We start from the raw sequence: 20,350 nt of genomic DNA, 5'->3' as shown, positions 1-20,350 counted from the left end.
CAGCAGGAGGGATATCGGGGTTGCTCCCCTGGGAAGGCCGCTGTGCAGTCCCTTCCATCCAACTGCCGGGACTGTGTCATCAGGCTGGAGGTTCCGACAGGCTCCTGACACACAGTCATTGCAACAAAGCGTTAGGAGAACCACGAGAATATCTGGACTGCTTTTGCAAATAGTTTGCACACATCCACCAAAAAAACCTACTTTCTAAAAAGTGTCTTTCACCTTCTCTAATTTTACGTCTTCCACAGGTGGAAGCTTGATGATAGAAGGAAATCAATCTCTTTAGCATATTTCCTTCTTACTGCATTCTTGCGAAACACCAGTCAGTTGTTAGGATCAAAACCATTTAACAAGACATATTCATGTCACTGCCCCAGGAAGCTCTTGGGCACCTTAGCTCAGCTTGTAGTTGTGAGTTAGGCTTGTCTGTGTCCTCAGCTCCTTAGGACTGCAACAGCTCACCAGAGCCAAAGACCCCAGCAAATTTTGTAGTAGTTTTGTTTGTCAGATTTACATTCAGGGGTTCCTGGGTTTGTGGGCAGTTCCATCCTAGACCTTGGCTTTAAGCAGTGAGCCTAGCTTTTGTCCTCCATCTTGCTCAGAGTACTTTTAGACCATTATGCCCTGCAGGAGCTTAACTTCTGACTATCATTATTTGCTTCTAGTCCAGCAAGACTGCCAGTTCAACACAGAAACAATTATCTTTTTTTGTCTACACAATTCCTTTCCTAGTTTACCTTTTCATATTTTGTCCATCATTGCCATGTGTTTGGCATTGCAGGCCATCCATAGCATGAACTCGCTATACCATCTTGGGCTTACAAAATATGACTGCATACTTTCTTGATGATTCAGGCTTATTGTTATGACTATTTTTGTACCAGACCATGAAGTAGTATAAAATCCTATCTTGATTAATGGAATCCAAGCTCCCTTTCTGAAAAAAATAATCCGGCATCTTTTACAATTGTGAAAATTGTCTTTAGCTATGTTGATGTGTATCATATAGATTAATGGTGGTGTTCTAACTTTCTGTGTGGGTAGATAAGCATGGTAATTGATCCTGTGTGCAACTGAAGATCACAAGGGTCAATGCTCTGCAGACCTGATAAGTCAGTGAAGGTTTTCCTCTGTTAGCCCCATCTTTCTCCATGGTCTACTCTGTCCCACTGATGGTGGCCACTCCCTCCAACTCAGGTACTCAGTACCCTCTCACTTAGTGCTTTCTAGCTTCCTCTCTAATGCCTTGACTGAGGCAGTGTGGTGGTGTAGAATGAGCATGGACTTCGACCAACCTGGGCTTGAATTCCACCTCTGCCTCTTATTAGCCTGGTGGATTTTTAGAACCCACTTTCCCTCCTTGAGCCTCTGTCTCTCCATCTGAGGAATGCCATCTACCTGTGATGAAGAATGAAATGAGATCATGTGTACAAAGTGTCTACCACAGTGAACAGCACATAATAAACAGTACTTAGTAACTGTTTATCATTGTTGCCAGTATTGTTATTTGAGCAAACAGGAGAGACCAGTGCTAGCCTGTGTTTTTGACAGAAACCATCTTTCTACTTAGAAGAAGCAGTTATGAGAGTCAGAATTGGGAAAGCATGTCTAAATGGTAGGGGTCAGAGAGAGTACACAGGTCATAAAGTGCAGACATATTGGCAAGGCATCTGGACTTCAAGCACAGCCTGAATATTTATGGATAGGACATTGGTTCAGGGTAGTGTGATTGTGTGATTTTTATCCTTTTTGTTAATGTGGTATAAGACGTTGATTGATTTATGAATATTGTACCATCCTTGCATCCCTGAAATAAATCCCTAAGATTCTGGCAGCTGGAAGAGTCTTCTTAGGGTCAGAGTTGGAGAAGCTGAGATTTACAGCTTGCAGGATGTATACATCCACTTATCCGTCTGTTTTCAATATGGGAGTTGAGTCCTTGGCTGGGTTTAGGAACTCCCAGTCCACAGTCTCTCTGCTTTACACTTTCCAAGGAATAACACTGCAGACTTCTGTCAGGGCAGGGAAGGGCCAGCCCCTCAATGCAGGCAGGCATCAACTTCAGGAGGGGAATTGGAAATGAGAATAAGGATATTGACATTGAAGCGTCCCCCCAAAGGTCCCCGGAGGATTAATCTACAATGAGGTTCACAGTTTGATACTGTGAGGTAGAGGAACAGGACAAGGATGAGGAGGAGGGCGGGGGGAGGAGGAGACTCATGCAGTTGAGGATACTTATTTTTAGGAAGGGAGGGGAGGCCTGAGCATTCATGTTACTGCAGGGGAAGGAGCCAGTCAGAGAAAATGGAGAGAGGAGATTCTGAAGAGAAGAGGTAATAGAGTGAAACATGTGAGGACGTAGGATGCTATGGACACCAGAGCATGAGTAGAAGTGATAGCCTGAGGAACAAGAAAGAACACCTTTAGTCTCCACTAGGATGATTAATGATGAAGGTCAAGTTTACATGGTATCACGGAGGGCTAGGGATTTCATGGCCAAGTATTGAAGCTAGCTTCTTAAAAAAAAAGATGTCAAGATGTGGCTTGGCTGAAGAGTTGGGGCAAGTTGGCTGTAAACTGAAACTGGCAGTTTCATATACTCAGCTTTCCAACTGTGCTCTGCACTGATGTCCAATGCTATCACTTTAAACAAGTAATAGGGAACTTCAGTCAAGATTCCTCTGTATAAGAATTTTATTAATGCCAGAAAGTAAATAGTAAAAACACAATGAATTTTTAAAAATCAGCAAGATGGTGGGTACAAAGACGGTGTGAATAGGAGCCAAGGTGGCCTTACTCTGCAGTGAAGCAGCCTGGACACTGGGCCCCACAGGATCTCTCTGTATCCTTGTAGCCAAGCTCTTTGCTGGGCCCAGGGCTCCTCCCTCCTGATGCGCTTTGTGGCCGTGGGGTCTTGGAGGCTTGGGGGGTCCCTCAGTGCCCCATTCTGCACAACCCCCTGTAGGGAGGAATTTCCCAACAAAGTGAGATAGAAGGAAACCAAGCAAAAGGGATCACCGAGCGCACTGTGGGGCTGACTGCTGTTCCACTGATTCCCAAATCGTCTCAGAAGGTGCACCCTGCACAGTGACCAGACACGCCATGTACACTCGGGATCATTTCTGCTACAAAGCCCTCCGACTGTCAGACCCTGGTGAGATCACAGACCTGTGTCACACATGGACCGTGTCCTCCAGCACCGTGGTAATTCCTTTGCGAGGCACACACACTGCCATCAGCTCAAACGCTACCCAGCCTTTGCACCCTCGAGTCACTGCCTTGGTGTGGCCATCCAATAGCAGTTTTCTCAAAGCAGGACATAATCCCATACACACTGGCAATGAGGCCCAAGTCATCCTTTCGTTTAAAACCCTAATTAATCACTTCTAAGCAAGACAGTTCATGTGTGTGTTGCTTTGTGCAGTAAATATGCTCCTTGAAATATTTTATAGAAAGAGATTTTTTTTAAAGTCAATTGGGTCATATTTTTACTATCAACAGAAGTTTAGCTGTATTTTCTTTTCTGATCTATATTCAATCTGGTATGGTTTTTGATACTAGGACATACAATTTTTCTGCATGAGCCCTTGTCAGGTAATCAAAAACCTGAACACAGATGCCCCATACATGAGGAATCTACCATCTATGGGAACTAGCAGGCTGCACCCCTGGATTCTTGCCTGAGGCTGTGACGCATTTACAAGCACCACAGGGAAGGCCACAGCCGTGTCGGGCTCTGGCCTGTGTGTGACAGAGCTGGCTGAGGGGCACAGTGAGCCTGTCATGGTCCCAACCTGGCTCTAAAAGGATTCTTAACTCGGTTAAATCACTCAGCAATTTTCCTCCACCTTGCCCCAGGAAGCAAAGGACGTCACCAGATCCTGCTGCTTTGAACATTAAAATTACTTCTTTTTTGGTCTGAAAAATCAAGACTGGCATTTACTCACTTTCACATTAGTGTAAAACTATGAAACCCTACAGCACATAGGAGATGCAGCACAGTCGGCACAGCACATGCACCTTCTGGCTGCAGGGGCTCCAATGATCAGGAAGGAGCGTTAAGGACAATCCCATGTCCAGGTGAGACTTATCCCTGGTCCCCTGAACCTCCTGTGCCCATAAAGAAAGGGGTGACATAATACCCTCACTGCAAAGTGGTTATCTTTGCCGTCAGATTCTAGCCATCACTAAAGCAGAAGGTAAAAACTTGCCGGAAACCTGAGAATGGAACTTGTTTGTTTGTTCTCTGATCCTTTTACTGCTCAAAAGCTTGAGTCCAGGTTCAAGTTATGCCTTCCCTAAGGTAGCAAATATTCTGCCAGCATTAGCTGGGTCAAGGGACCAAACAATCCAAGAGCAGACTGCACAGTGACCAGAAGGAGGTATTTGTAGCGGTAACTACTGATTATGTTAGACTTCCCCGTTTGAACACCACCACGTAAAGAAACCCTGGCTTGCCACACATACCTTGTAAATATAAAAGCACCTGCTCAAAATTCTATGAAAGGGAGAGAGGATAACTCATCTCACATCTGCACATTTCCCACGTTTCAGACATTGACCGAATTGATAAATTTCCTCAGAATCCTCAGAAGCATGTAAACTGGAATGAGCCTGCAAGGGGCGGCCCAGCCGACTCTACTTGAAGCCTAATGCTGTCTTGGCTCCATGAGTGACCTTGGGCAAAGTGCTCCCACCTCTGGTTTTCAGTTTTCTTCAAAGTGGGAGCAGCAATCTCTACGAAGCCTAGCTTCTGAGGTCTTTTAGTGGGAGAAATGGGATGATGCGTGTGAGAGCATGCTGGAAAAAGGCCAGCAGGGACAGAATACCCAGGCACCGGTAGCCACTGCCCCATGATGCCCTTAGAGCCAGCAGTGTCATCTCACTGGTCCATCATGGAACCCAAGACTCACTGCCCATCAGCTGAACTGTCTTCGGGATAGAAGTGATTTGTCCACTGGAATCTTTGCAGTAAGGAGTGCAAATATTGCCACCATTGCTAGCTTTGATCTCCTCAACAGTGTCTTCAGGAGCCAGAACAAGATGGTCTCCAGGGACCTCTCTGCTAGGTTAACTTATGATTCCAGTGGAAGCACAGGAGAGAGGTCAGAATTTCAGGTATTGGAGTCAAGTTAGGTTATTCTCCTCGTAGCAATATTGACTCTCATCTGTACTGAAAATGCTCCACTGGAGGGATTTCTAACCAAATTCTGGGGAAAATATTCTCGCAAGTCTTGTTTTTATTGTTCCTAACCTCCCTGAATGGATAGAGTTTTATACACACCAGTCTGTGCCGTGGAACCCCCCCATCTCTGCCCCTTAAGACCACAGCACCAGCCCCAGGCATCCCCGCGGCTCTGGGCTGGAAACCAAACTGCTGCAGCAGGGACGGGGCACGCGCACTCCTTCACAGCTCCCTGCCTGTCCCCATCGGTACTTACCACTAGCTCCTCTCCCCCAGAGGTTCTTGCCAAACCCATGGAAATTATACATTATTTCTGGATCTTGCTTTTCACTAACCATTGGTGCTATTCTGGCAAAAAACCTCAAGGCGAAAAAAAAAAAAACCTCAAGGCGACCCACATCTCCACTGACTCCCACTTGGCCCAACCGCACGTCACTCACACTTTGGACTGCCTCTCATCCGTCCACTCCTGCTTTGTGTTCTGAAGAGCCTGTGTCTTCTGCTCATCCACTTGGACATAGTCAACTCTTTGCTCTTCTGACAGGAGAAGTTTCTGAATGGGAAGGAAAACAAAGGGTTTTCATTAGTACATGGAATTTTAAAAGTCAGGAAAGTCAGCCTCTCTGTGGTACTTTACAGTGTTGCTACATATATTTGCCACCTCTTCCTCCTGGGCATCTCCTGCAGAAGCATCATTATGCTTTGTGTGCACAAGTATAAATATCTCTTCATCTCTGCTCCCTTCAACTCTGCTCTAACCATTTGGCTTGCTCTGACCAATATAATGTGAGTGGAAGAGACACATGCCAATCCTAAAGAGAAATGAGGCACCCTGTGATTCTGCAGTCACCCTTGCCCTCTGCCAGGAGACCAGCATGCCTCAGATGTGGCTGCTCTTCCTGCCTCGGCCCTGGATCAAAGATGACCTGGAACACCAAGGTCCTAGCCTGAAATGCACTGGCCCATGAGCAACAACTGAGAAAGGCTTTGCCGTTGTAAGCCACTGAGATGGGGACTGCTTTGCCTTGCCTGCACAGTGACCTACATTGACTAAGCCACCTTCTGCTCTTGCCTGTCGCATCCTTCTGACCAGCCTTTCTGGTTTGTGGAATGACATCAAAGGTAAAGGAGAAGTGAGAGTTCATTCAGCAAAAGGGAAGGAAGTCTTCCAGGCTTTGTTTTCTACACATACACACAAAATGGAATCATACTGCATACCCTGATTTTAATATTGTTCCCTGTACATGTCTGTACATTTAAGACTTTCCAAAGAGAATATGCATTGCTGAATCACCAGAAAAATCTAAACAGAAATGCAATCACCTGGGAATTCTCAGACATGAAGTCCTTCCTACCTGCTGTACAGGAGCTGATGATGCCGAATTGAAGTCCAGGGCTAAATAATCCAGGCTGAATTTCTTTGTCCACGTCAGAGCACCGCTGCTCAGGGAACTGGCTGTTCTGTGCTTCTCCTAGAAAGCAACATCACAGGACTCAGGTTAATGATATCTGGCTGGGTTGCCCAAGGGAAGCAGGGTGAGTCGTGTTTCCACTCGAACAGCTGATGAGACCTGCACAGATCATCCTGCATGTCTGAGGGACAGCTGGCATTTGACATCCAATACATACAATTCAGCCACACCTTTATTCACTATGGAAAGAGCAGGCCAAAATTTCCCCCAGTAATTCATTTTATGGATCTGACAGGCCTACGATATCTTGGAGATTAAATCCTGAAAAGATCAATCCCACTTATTAAAGTTCTAATAAAGACATCCCAAATGCATTTAAAGATACTTTATCCAATACAAACAGTGGTAACATGTGCGAGTCCCCCCCCACCCCATGGCCTCACCACCCGGCCTCAGGCATGGAGCGCGACCAACACCCGTGCACTGCCTGCTTCCCTCTGCTGCTCCCTCCTCCCACTAAGAGATCAAGCACTACCTTGAATTTTTGTGTTTGCCTCACCTTTTCTTTTTAAATGTGCTTCTCTGAGTGTGTAGGTATCCTTAAATCACAGCTTAGTTTTGCCTGTTTTGGTTTTATCAGTAGAGCCATGTTGAACATACTTCTGGAGACTTCAATTTTTGCTCTACAGTACATGCTTCACATTCACCCAGGTCAGTGCACTAGCCCTACTTCATGCATTTGCACTGGACTAGAGGATTCTGTGTAATGATTTAGTGAACCGTTCCACCACCAATGGACACTTGAGTTGCTTCCAGTTTGAGGACTCTCATAAGCAATGCTGCCACTCTAGCACCTACATAAGAATTTCTAGGCTGTACACCTGGGACTAGGATTGTTGAGTTATAGGACATGTGCACCTTCAGCGTTACAATCACCAAGCTAAAGGGGCTGTGACTGCATCAATCTACATGCATACCAGGTGTGTATACCCATTCTTATCGCTCCCCCTCCTGGCCAACACTTGGTAACTTGGTATTGTCAGACTTTTTAATGTTTTTCTAACCTGATATGGGAGAATGGTATCTTACTATGCTTTGATTTTCCATGTTTAAGGGTCATTTACTTTTTCTCTTCCATGAATTGTATGTTCACGTTTGGTTTGGTTTTGCTAATTTTTATATTCAAGTACTGGTATTTTTTTCTCATTTTGTGTATCCTGGAGAGTAATCACTTGTTGGTTTCATGCAAATAGCACATCAGTATGTACTTGTTCTTTCTCTTTTTATAGCATTTTTTTAAACAAATAGTTCTCACTTTTAACATAATGTATCGATCTTTTCCTAATGGCTTACTCTTGTATTTCGCTTAAAGAACCCTTCCTGTGATGCGGTCATAGTTTGTTTCCTCATAATTTCTCCTAAAATAAAGTTTTGCCTATCACAATCAAGTAATCATCTATCCAGAACCGATTTTAAGATATGGTGCTGAAATAGGTGGTGAAATCCTTTTTTTAACCCCGCATGCATAGCCATCCTTTCCCTAGTAATGCCACCTCCATTCATGTCTCAAGTTCCCGTATGTGAATAGATGTTGAGTTCCATCAAAATACTTTTTCTGCATCTAAATAGGATAATAAGTTTTTCTCTTTAGTATGTTGGTATACTTGACTTGTTCTTTTTTTTTTTTTCTTCCTGAGATACCTTTATTTGCGGAACACTCAAACATTCCAGGCCAAGTTGCTCCTGGCCTTTTGACCTTTAACTGATCTCACTGAAGATGTCTATATTCCTAGACTAGTATCTTTATCCTAGAGAACTAGTGTGACCTTGACTTTGCATCATGCTGAACACAGAGTTTCAATAGGGACTTCTTTACATCGTTAAATTGCTCTGACTGTAAATATCCTGCCTTGCTTTTCCCAGAGGCCCTCACCTTACTCTGACTACACCTATGGTCCCTGTCTCATTCCCCCCTCTACAGATGGAGACCCTAGCTGCTGCTAGGGAAAGGGGGTCACGACCTCTCTGGCTGGTTCATGCTGAGAAGGGGTGCAGTAAGGGGTGCAGTTAGTTAGGTCTCCATCCCTGGTCAGTTGAGAGGGCCTCGGAAGATGGGCACTTTTATTCCAGGTTCCATTTCTATTACTATTTGCAGTTTCATGGCTTCTAGGCAAGATAGAACAAATCGTGTTATTAGGTTAAGTAACAACATCTGGAGTTGGATTTTCCATTCTGGAAGAACAAAGTTGACAAGGAGATAAAAGAATGCATGGCTAAATATAAGGATTAAGAATAGTAAGATTCTAATTGAAAAGATGGGAGAAAACAAACATCTGGAGAATCAGAGCCAGATATTTTGGGGAAACTAGAATTCTGGATCTAGTTTATGTCCCAATGACTAGTACTAGGATTAGTACAGATAAGGCTGCATTATTGAAACAACACTTTTCTCTAAAATCACCCTCATTTTTATTAGAAGTAACCAGATTAAGAAAATAATTAACACTTGGCTTGATTATTTGCATAAGTGCAGCAAGAAGAGCAATTGATTACATAGGCTCTTTTAAATGTGCTTTGCTGGAACTTTTTATAAGGAATTTCAGATTGGACTTTTAAAGGCCTCTCAAGGCAAGAAAGCCAAGCAGACTTGGTGTAAGTCCGTGGAGAGGAAATCCCAGGGCAAAATACCTCTAAAAACCGAAATCAGTCAAAGGCAGAAATAAAGTTTAAAAACCCGTTTATTGCTTACAAACTGCAGTCCGGCCCATCTCTCTCTCCTGCTCCAGCAGCAGCAAAGCCAGCCCTCCCCTCCCCTCTCAGGCACAGATAAGCCCTTCTTGCCCAGGTGAATTTCTCTCCACCCCTGAGGAATGATGCAGATGCACTAAAGCCATACTTCTTTCCACCTTTGAACGCCTATTGATATGCAGATGTACTAAAGCCAGGTGAGATATTCTGGAAATGTTACAATTTTATCCACACTTGCCATCAGGTTTTGCCTGAAGTACCTGTTGATTTGGGTGAATTCCTCTCTTCTTGAGGTCCCCAAGACATCCTGAGGTTCCTGCACCTTCCAGGAAGTGACCTTCCTTACTCACCTGGTAAGGCTACTGGGAACCCTGTAAGCAAGGTACCAGGCCAGTTCTTCTAAGGGGCTTTGTTGGTTTTATAAAGTCAACCTTAGTTCCTTAAAGCTGTCTATTCATATCTGAGTTTACACACATGTCTCTCAGGTATGACATTCCGGTCAAAGCCTTGGTAATATAACCAGTGTTTTTAATTGGTCCTCTTACAAGGAAAGCAGATTCTTATTGAACTTATGCAAATAAACATACTGCCATGAAATATAAAAATAGTCACTGAGAGTTTTTAAATTCTGGAGGGATCAGGTAGAGAGAAAGATAAAGTTTCAATTCTGCTTATAAAGATAGTCACTTACTAAACTGTTGTCAGCTTAAGAGAAAAAGCTTAAAACACTTTATCAGCAACATTTGAAACAAAAAGCCACAAAATCATCTTCCTTAGTTTACTTAATCCTATGTAACCAATACCTTTTCTGCTGAAATCTAGTTCTTTAGTAGTTTATGAGTAATTAAACAGTGACTAAAAATGACAAAAGACTTACAAATCACAATGGTTAAAGATCTGATGAGAGCTTACTGTAAGACAGTTGATATAAGGAAATACGGATATTTCTGTAACAAAACATTCAGTAACAAAGTTTAGCATCATTCCCTTTGACAGTGCTTTTCAGGTAATTAAGCAGGTAATTATATATCTGATAAATAAGCCAAATTAGCCAAATAACTTTCCTTAATGAGAAAAAATTCCTCTGACATGTTCCAGGGGCCCTCTGGAAAATATCAGAGTTAATTAGAGGTAAAAGCACCTTTTTGAATTTGATTTTGGGAAGCTGTGAGAAGAAAGTTTTTAAGGCACTTGCCTAAATAGAATCATAGGTCACTATGAAACATTATCTATTTAATCAGAATGACAATAAGAAGTTTAAAGGCAAATACAGAAGGTTACACAGTACTTACACAACTCACTGAGACTTTAAGCAAGAGAAACTGCTTTGATAAACAATTAAAAAATCCTTTGCAATCTTTTAACATTAAGAGCAGACAAATAATTCAAAAAAACTTTTTCCTTTTAACAAACAGAAAAAAATTCTAGTTTTGCTGTGTACTTGATATATCAAAACTCACTTGCTTTAATTTCACATAGCATGACCATATTATTAAATTTTTCCACAAACTTTCTACAACTTTCCTTTTACATTCAGTGTTCTCCCTCTTTAAATAAACAGCTGTACTTTAGAACAAAGTTGCCTTTTACTTTCAATAAAACATTTTAATTTCTTACACTTTCTCTTACCAAAACACACATCTTTTCTATCATGCAGAGATGTTTTCCTTATTACTTTAAGTAACAATTATAACTTAAAATCATTAGGAACTGTAATTTTCAGTGAACACTGAGAAGTAGGCTATTGTAAACCATTACACTAGCATTCTTTAGATTGACAAATTTATGAACACACTTTATAATTTCTGGAACCGTGTGCTTTACAGCACAATCTCTCACTAAGCACAAAAATATGTCTACTTAACTTAGCAAAACTTTAAGGTTTTAGGTTACTACAAAAATTCTCAGGCCATTTGTAGGTATACACACTGTAACACACAATTATTAAGGTGTTCACTTGCTACACTTACTTAGTTTACTCATTCCTAACAACTATGCTAGATTACTTACAAAACTTTTACCAAACTTTAGACAAAGTCAAGCCTCTAGGCATTTTATTCTTGAAAGATTTAGCAGATAACATCAACTTAAAAGACTTTAAGTAAACTTAGGCAGCTGATAATCATAAGGATATGTCCATTTCAATTCAACTTAAATCAGCATTAATGCTTAGTATCTTCTATTAGAATTTTCTGGAAGTTTTAGAATGCCCAATTTTCACAAGTGCTTTTCTTTCAATCAATTTTTATTAATACCATTCAGAGGTAGAAAAATATTTCTCATTTACATGCTTAGACATACAAACATACAGATTCAGACGTAATGATTATGGTTGGCAACACTTTTCATAAAAGAACATATACACAGACATAAACTGATACAGAGATTTGAGTTAGTGATACCCAATTGCCCTTCCTTTTAGCTTATTTGACTAAAAGTATCTCAGCTTTTAAGAATACACTCTAAGGGCGAGCAGTTTATATATAACTGGGTTAAGGTCTACAGGGCTGATGAAGGCTCTGAACTGATAGGGACTGTGTGTGTCTAGGAGGCTGGAAATGAAATGCAAGTACAATTCTAGCTCCAGTCACTTAAAGCCAGGCTGTATTGCAGAAGATAAATTTCTTCTGTTTCAGGGAGTCTAGTTTAAAAACCTCCCAATTTTTGAGGATAATGATGAACCCAATAAGTAGAATAGATTTCCACCAAAATTATTTAGAAAACTAGTCCCATATTGTAGCAGTTCACGGGCTTTTGACTATTTTCCTTCCTTGCATTAAAATAAATTTAGCTTCATCACCTCATTAGACTGTCTACTTCTCTTGGGGGCCAAGCCTCTCCATCAGAGAGTTTGTATTGAGGCCAGGCTTGTGTGCAGAAGATAAGACACTTCTTTTTCAGGGTCTGGGATCAAATTGCTCCCAGTTCTTCAGAATGCATGCCAGAGGCATGTCTGGCTTTAACCTTGAAGAGGATGCTCCCACCTGGAAGAGAGAGAAGGACAGGCATGCGACACCTGGTCGGCCTTTCTATGTGAGGGCATCCCCTTGCCTTGGAGCCTGGGTGACAGTGGTCAATCACCTCCTCTGCCAGGCCTACTGGATTTAACCACTCCTTACCAGCATGGCCTGCACCTTGCCTTGATTCCCCTCTTGCCTTCCCACCCAGCAAGAGTTGCCTCAGAGCTCTGGATTTAGTGGGACCTTTTATGCCTTCTGGGAGTTTTCCTGGTTTTCTCTGCATGAGCTTTAGTCATTCCTTGAGAGCCCCCTGCCTGTCCGATCAGTGCAGGGACTGTGTGACCTCTCGCTGCCAGAGCCCTGATCCAAGTCACAAACCTGTTTCCCTTCCCTGGGGCTGCAGGTAGGGAAGTGCCTAGCCCCAGGACGACTGCCTCTAAGGAAGGGAGATAATGGAACAGAGCCACAGCTAGAGTTTAAAGGGGCCATTTACATGTACAGTTACGGAAGGGGGTGTCTATACTCAAACAATGGGTCTCTGCACTGGGAGGACACTAGACACATTTGACCAAGAATACAATATAAGAAACAAGGTTATTAAGTAAATACACATAACAGGTATGAGAACCTTTTCTGAAACCTTTCTTTCCCCAGCCCTTCTTTTTCAGTGTTGACAACTAGACCTTAACATTTGAGTATGGATATTGGAAGGTAGCCCTCTGGACTACTGGGGCAACCCAAGAGGCAAGACCTAGGGCCTGACATCAGGGGTTCCCCAAGCAAACTGTCTAGTGAGGTCACCTTGCAGTGAACCCCACAGTTGACAAGCACTATGCATGTACTCAAATCATGAAGGGTAGAGACCAACATAGACTGGAGGAAATAAGAACTATGCCAAAAGGAGAAACGTAAAAAAAAATCAATTAGCTACCAATATTCTCTACTTCCATAACTATGTGTCATGGACAATTCCTGAACCTTCTGGGTATTTCTCCAGTGAGGTGCTTCTTGCCTTCCCCACTGGTATATTTAGTATTTATTTCTTGGGTCTGATAAGTCATTTACTACATATCTGTTTTCCAGTTTCCAATGCTACTGCTGCCGTCTTCTTCAAATCCTCACACCCTCGTGGGTTTCATGCCTTTAGCAAATACCTTTACTGTGACTTTAGAGGATATTTTTGGATGGAGGAAAAACAGAAGCCTGTGGTCACTCTAACATCTCTACCAAGATGGCCATGAACCTATTCTCAAATGTCAAAACCACCTTGCACAGCTGGGATAAATCCATCTTGTTTGTGTATATTCTCAGCTTTATACAGTGGTGGATTTCTTTTGCTAAAATGTTCTTTAGGATTTCTTTTTAATAGCTTTATTGAAATATAATTCCGTAAGCATAGAATCCTCCCATTTAAAGTGCATGATTTGGTAGTGCTCAGTACAGTCACATATATGGGCAAGCATCATCTCCATCAATTTTAGAACACATCCATCACCCGAAAGGAAACCCTGTACCCCTTCGCCATCATCTCCCAGTCCCACCATCTCCCCAAGCTCTAGACAACTTCCACTAATCTACTTTCTGTCTCTATACATTTGCTATTCTAGACATTTAACACGAATTGAATCATACAATATGTGTGGTCTTTTGTGACTGGCTTCTTTCAATCAGCATATTATTTTCAAGGTTCATCCACGTTGTTTCATGTATCAGTACTTGATTTCATTGTCTGGCAGCATAACATTCCATTGTATGGATGGATCATATTTCATTTACCCTTTCATCAGTTGATGAACATTTGGGTTGTTTCTACTTTTTGGCTATTGTGAAAAATGCTATGAACATTCACTTACAAGATTTTAGTGCACATACTCTTCTTTAGGATTTTTTTTAACATGCATGAATGAGATCGGTCTATAATTTTCTACTTATGTTAACTGCTATTTGTTTTAGTATCAAATTATTTCAGCCTTATAAAATAAGCTGAGTAATATTTCCTCTTTTTCTATTCCCTAGAGGTCTTTATATAAAACTGTAATAATCTCTTCCTTTCAGCAAGAAGTGTCTGGGCCTTTATAGTAAAAATTTCCCTACTGATTCACTTTCTCTAATGATTACATAACCATTTGGGTTTTCCATTTCTACTTGGGTCCATTTTTGGTAATATTTATCTGAGATTGTGCCTATTTTCACCAAAGTTTTCAAATTCACTGGTATGAAGTTGTTCATGATATTCTTTTATATCATTAATCTCTGGTATAGTTGCAATTACTTCTTTTACATTTTTAATACTGTATTTGTATCCACTGCTTTTTCTTGATTGGTTATGTTGATTTTGTTGTTTATTTTGTTAACTGCTGTTCTGCCTTTATTCACTTTCCTTTCGTGTGGTTCATTTCTTCAACTTACCACTGTGAAGATTTTCTACCAATCAGGCAAATTAAGGAAAATATACTGTGAACACTCATACACCCACCACCTACATTCTACCACTAACATTTGCCTATACTGAACTGCTTGTGAGTCTTTGGACTGTCTGAGGATTGGTATCTCTCACAAATTGTTAGAAATTCTGCCATTATCCCTTTTCCTATTCTCTCCTCTTTTCTTCTATTACCTCCTGCAGCTATGACTTGACAGATGTTTGACCTTCCCATATTATCTTCCATGTCTCAACTTACTATGTTTTTATCTCCTTTCCCTGATTTATTAGTAACTTCTTCACACCCATCTTCTAATTTACTAAATCCCTCTTTGGGTTTACTCTAACTCAGCCATTGAGTTTCTAATTTCATCCCTATTTTAGAAGTTTTAAAAAGTCCTTTCTCCTCATCTCATTTCGTTAAATGTGTCAGACACAATTATTTTATAGTCAAGATCCAATGTTTCTAATAATGGCTTACTTCTATATTTGATTCCAGTATTTGTGATTCCTACTGATTCTCATGATTTGTAATTTCTTGCCATTTTTAGCCCCAGAGATTCTTCTTCCTTTTTGTTGAATTTTGGATTTAAGGAATAAATTATCTTACCATTTTAAGCTTTTGTATATGGTAGGCAGTTTTCATGGTACACTGCTAACTGAAGTACCCCATCAAATTTTCAAAATTAGAGCAAATGTAATTCCAATTCTTAGTAATGTTGGATTAAATGATTTTGACCACCCTTCCTGCAGAGAACAATATTTCTTTTTTGGTAGGATTTTATGAATTGCTTCTAAAATTTGCATGGGAATAGACAGGAGCACAAATAACCAAAGAAACCTCGAGAAGATGAGCAAAGCAGGAGGACTTCCTTGCCCAGATACCGATACTTACACAGCTGCAATCACTTGTGTACTGTGGCATTGTCCAAAGAGACACTCAACACTTGGTTTATGACAAAGATGGTACTGCAGGATATGGTAAATGAAAATAATTTTAAATCAGTGATGTCAGAACAGCTGGGGAAATATATGAGGGGGAAAAAATGAGACCTAACTACTCCCTCAAACCGTACACAAAAAGTTAATTCCAGATTCACTGCAGACCTACATGTGAAAGGTAAAATGGTAGAGGTTCTGGCACATAGCCAAAATTCACCCAAGGTTACAGAGATCACATTAGTGGTCCTATAACTATTAACAAAACTGAATTCACCCAGATGGTTTCACTGGTGAATATACCAAAAAACTTAAAGAATAAATAGCACTAATTCTACACAATCTATTCCAGAAAATAGAAGAGGAAAGAATACTTCCTGAGGAGCCAGTATTACTTTGATAACAAAACCAAACACACTATGAAAAACCTACAGATCAACATCCATCATGAACACAGACACAAAATCCTCAATGAAATGTCAGCAAATCAAATCCAGCAATACGTAAAAAAAAATACACCATGAGCAAATGGGGTTTATTCAGTGAATACAAGACTGGTTCCATATTAAAAAATAAAGTAAAATCCACAATACTAAAGCAGTCTAAGAGAACTAAATGATCCTGTCAATGAATGCAGAAAGGCATTTGATAAAATTCAACACCCATTCATGATTTAAAAACAAAACAAAGCTCAGCAAACTAGAAGTAGAAGGGAGCTTCCTTAACCTGATCAAGAACATCTATAAAATACCTACAACTAACATCATACTTAATAGTGAAAGACTGAATGCTTTCCCCAGGAGATGGAGACACAGGGATTCATCTCACTGTACCTATTCAACATTGTAGGGAAGCACTGGACTGGTGTTAAGGCAAGCAAAAAAATGAAAGAGCATCCAGATTGAAAAGGAAGAAATAAAGCACTGTATTCACAGATGAGATGACCATGTAAACAGAAAACCCCAAAGAATCTAAAGAAAATATAAACCTCCTACAACTAATAAGTAAATTTGCAAGGCTGCAGGACATAAGGCCAACATACAAAGTCAATCATGTTTCTACATATCACCAATGGACAACTGGAAGCTGGAATTACAAAAATATCATTTACAATAGCCCCTCAAAATGAAATACTTGGGTAGAGATCTAATAAAATGTGCATAAGATCTACATGTTAAAATCATAAAATTCTGAGGAAAGTAGTAAGGAAAATCTGAATAAATGGGAGACATACCATATGCATGAATTGGAATATTCAGCATAGCAAATACATTGATTCTCAAATTTATTCATAGATGTAACACAATTCCAATCAAAATCTCTTCAGGATATTTTTGTAAATAAAAGCTTATTCTAAAATGTATATGGAAAGGCAAAGGATGTAGAATAACAAAAAACTTAAAAATAAGAATGAAATTGTAAAAAATATATTGCCCATTTTAAGATTTTTCTGTAAAGCTTTGGTAATCAGGGCTGCATGGTACAAAGTGATAGACACATAAGTCAGTGGAACAGAATAGAAAGACTACAAAAATATGCCCAGCTGATTTTTTTACAGAAGTACAAAGGCAACTCAATGAAGAAAGGACTGTCTTTTCAACAAATGGCATTGGAACATTTGGACATCCATATGCAAAGAATTGTTCTCAATACCATCTCATGCCTTATATGACAACTCAAAATGGATGGCAGACCTTAATGTAAAATGTAAAACCATAATACTTTGATAAGAAAACATAGGAGAAAATCCTAATAGCCTCAGATTAGGCAGTTCTTAGACATGCTAACAATCCATGATTGAAAAAAGTCACTAATTTGGGCTTAACCAAATTTTAAATCTTTGCTCTGCAAAAGACAGAAGAAAATGAAAAGACAAGATCCAGACTCAAAGAAAATATGTGCAAGTCACATATCCACTGGATGACTTTTACGCAGAATATATAAAGAGTTCTCAAAACTCAACATAAGAAAACAAACAGCCCAATTAGAATTTGGGCAAAAGGATTCAACAGATAACTCTACCAAAGAGGATATACGGGCCAAGTAGGCACACAAAAATATGTTCAACATACATTTCCCTAATGTTAAAATCACGAGATACCATTACACATGTATTAGAATGTCTAAATTTAAAACAAAAACAAAAACTTCAATCAAGGGCAAATGAATTAAATAAGCTATGGTACATTCAAGCATGTGCTCCCGCAATGCACATGAACTACAGCTACACCCAACAACATAGGCTGTTCTCACAAAAAAATATTAATCAAAGAAACCAGAAATAAAACACAATACATACTATATGAGTCCATTTATATGACATTTAAAAACAGTGTTGGACTCATGATAATGACTACCTTTATGGGCAGCAGAAGGGGTTGAGGGAGGCCTAGAGAGGCTTCTTTGTGGATGGTGTTCATAGCAGTGTTTGCTTCTTGATAATACTTTGATACATACATTTATTTGTTTTTCACTTTGTTATACTTTCCAGTAAAATACTTTTTTATTAAAGTATCATTGATATACAATCTTATAAAGGTTTCACATGAACAACATTATTGTTTCAACATTCACCCATATTATCAAGTCCTCAGCTCCCCCCAACCCCATTCCAGTCACTGTCCATCAGCATAGTAAGAGGATGTAGAGTCATTACTTGTCTTCTCCATACTGTTCCAGTAAAATATATATATATTTTTAATTGAATTGTATAGATTTAGAACAATGTTAGGGAGTTTGCTCATGATTTGTCATTTAAAGCTCTGATAGATTTTAAAAATTCAAAATAGAAATACCATTTGACCCAGGAATCCCACTCCTAGGAATTTACCCTAAGAATGCAGCAGCCCAGTTTGAAAAAGACAGATGCACCCCCATGTTTATTGCAGCACTATTTATAATAGCCAAGAAATGGAAGCAACCCAAGTGTCCATCAGTAGATGAATGTATAAAGAAGATGTAGTACATATACACAATGGAGCATTATTCAGCCATAAGAAGAAAATAAATCCTACCATTTGCAACAACATGGATGGAGCTAGAGGGTATTATGCTCAGTGAAATAAGTCTGGAGGAAAAAGACAAGTACCAAATGATTTCACTCATCTGTGGAGTATAAGAACAAAGCAAAAACTGAAGGAACAAAACAGCAGCAGACTCACAGAACCCAAGAGTGGACTAACAGTTACCAAAGGGAAAGGGACTGGGGAGGGATGGTGGGAACGGAGGGAAAAGGGGATTAAGGTGCATTATGATTAGCACACATAATGTAGGGGGCGCACGGGGAAGGCAGTGTAGCACAGAGAAGACAAGTAATGGGGTATGTGGGGGGGCCTGATGATGGGGGGAGTCTAGTAAACATAATGTTCCTCATGTAATTGTAGATTAATGATACCAAAAAAATAAAAAACAAAACAAAACAAAAAAAACAACTAATCTTATTCTCAAAAAAAAAAAAAAACCCTGCAATACCAAGTATGCTCCAGTAGAGCAACTGGAACTCTCATAAATTGTTGATGGGAGTGCAAAAGGTACAGCCACTATGGAAAAGATTTTGCATTACCCTGTAAAGTTAAACATACAGTTGATGACAGGTTAAACACAGCTAATGACCCAGCAGTGTCACTTCTGGGTATTTACCCAAGAGCAGGATTTTTCAACAGTGGCACTACTGACTTTTGGGGCCAGATCATTCTTTGCTGGGCGGCGGGGGGTTGTCTTATGCATTGCACAATGTGCAACTGCATCCCTGAACTTTTCCCACTAAACGCCAGTAGGTGGTGCTACCACCCCTTCTGCCTCAAGTTGTGGCAATCAAAACTGCCTCTAGACATTGCCAAATGTCCTTTGGCAGGCTAAATCACCCCGGGTTAAGAACCACTGCCCTAGAGAAATGAAAATTTATGTCTGCATAAAATCTGTTAAAAAAAAGACCCTCAAGATCAGGAATTAAAAAATGATATCCACTTTTGTAATTCTATTCAACAAAGTATTACAAGTTCTAAGCAAAGGAATTAGGCAATAAAAAGAAATAAAAGGCATCCAAATTGTAAAAGAAAAAGCAAAATAATCTGCTGATAATATGGTCTCATATGTAGAAAACACTAGATTCCATGCAAAAAAAATTTATAAACAAAAAAATAAACAAATTCAGCAAGGCTGCAGGATAGAAAACCAACACCCCAAATTCAGTTGCATTTCTATACACTAACAATTAGCAATCTGAGAAGGAAATTAAGAAAACAATTTCATTTACGATAGCATCAAAAAGAGTAAGATATTTAGGAATAGACTTAAGCAAGGAGACGACAAATTTGTACATGAAAACTACAAAACATTGCTGAAAGAAAGTAAAGCTGACATAAAATATGTAAAGACAATTCCATTTATGTTCCAGTTTACTGAGTGGAAAAGATGGTGGAGTAGGAAGGCAAGGTGAAAACCGCCTCCCATGTACACAGCAAGAGAGCAACGACTGACTCTGAAAACATCCTCAGGACTGCATAACAGGCCACCTACAGCCTCGTTGAGAGAGGACCACACAGAGAAGGGACAAAGGGCAGAGCTGCAGTCAAGTGGGACCCAAGTCCTTCCCCACCCCAGCCACGAGCAGGAGGGACAGGCACAGTGGGGAGAGGACATATGCTCCGGAACCTGGTACAGGATAAAGAAGGATACCTGACTT

General features: G+C 40.3%; 1 protein-coding gene across 3 annotated transcripts in view; it reads right to left on the bottom strand.

Moving 5' to 3' along the window:
• Nucleotides 1–2,794: 2,794 nt before the first annotated feature.
• GAB3 (GRB2 associated binding protein 3) overlaps nucleotides 2,795–20,350 on the bottom strand; it is an 80,038-nt gene continuing 62,482 nt past the window's right edge. For 2 of the 3 annotated variants that reach the window (XM_036923541.2, XM_036923542.2), the window contains exons 9-10: nucleotides 6,541–6,657; nucleotides 5,622–5,738 (exon numbers count right to left, since the gene is read on the bottom strand). In XM_036923541.2, coding sequence (XP_036779436.2) covers nucleotides 5,622–5,738; nucleotides 6,541–6,657 — 234 coding nt within the window. Of the gene's footprint in view, nucleotides 2,960–5,621; nucleotides 5,739–6,540; nucleotides 6,658–20,350 lie in introns of those variants that run through there. The other variant, XM_057495821.1, reaches the window with a different exon arrangement.

Source organism: Manis pentadactyla, chromosome X (assembly GCF_030020395.1).
Source record: "Manis pentadactyla isolate mManPen7 chromosome X, mManPen7.hap1, whole genome shotgun sequence".
In the NCBI taxonomy this organism is placed as follows: Eukaryota; Metazoa; Chordata; class Mammalia; order Pholidota; family Manidae; genus Manis; species Manis pentadactyla.
This window is presented reverse-complemented; position numbering and strand designations above follow the sequence as displayed.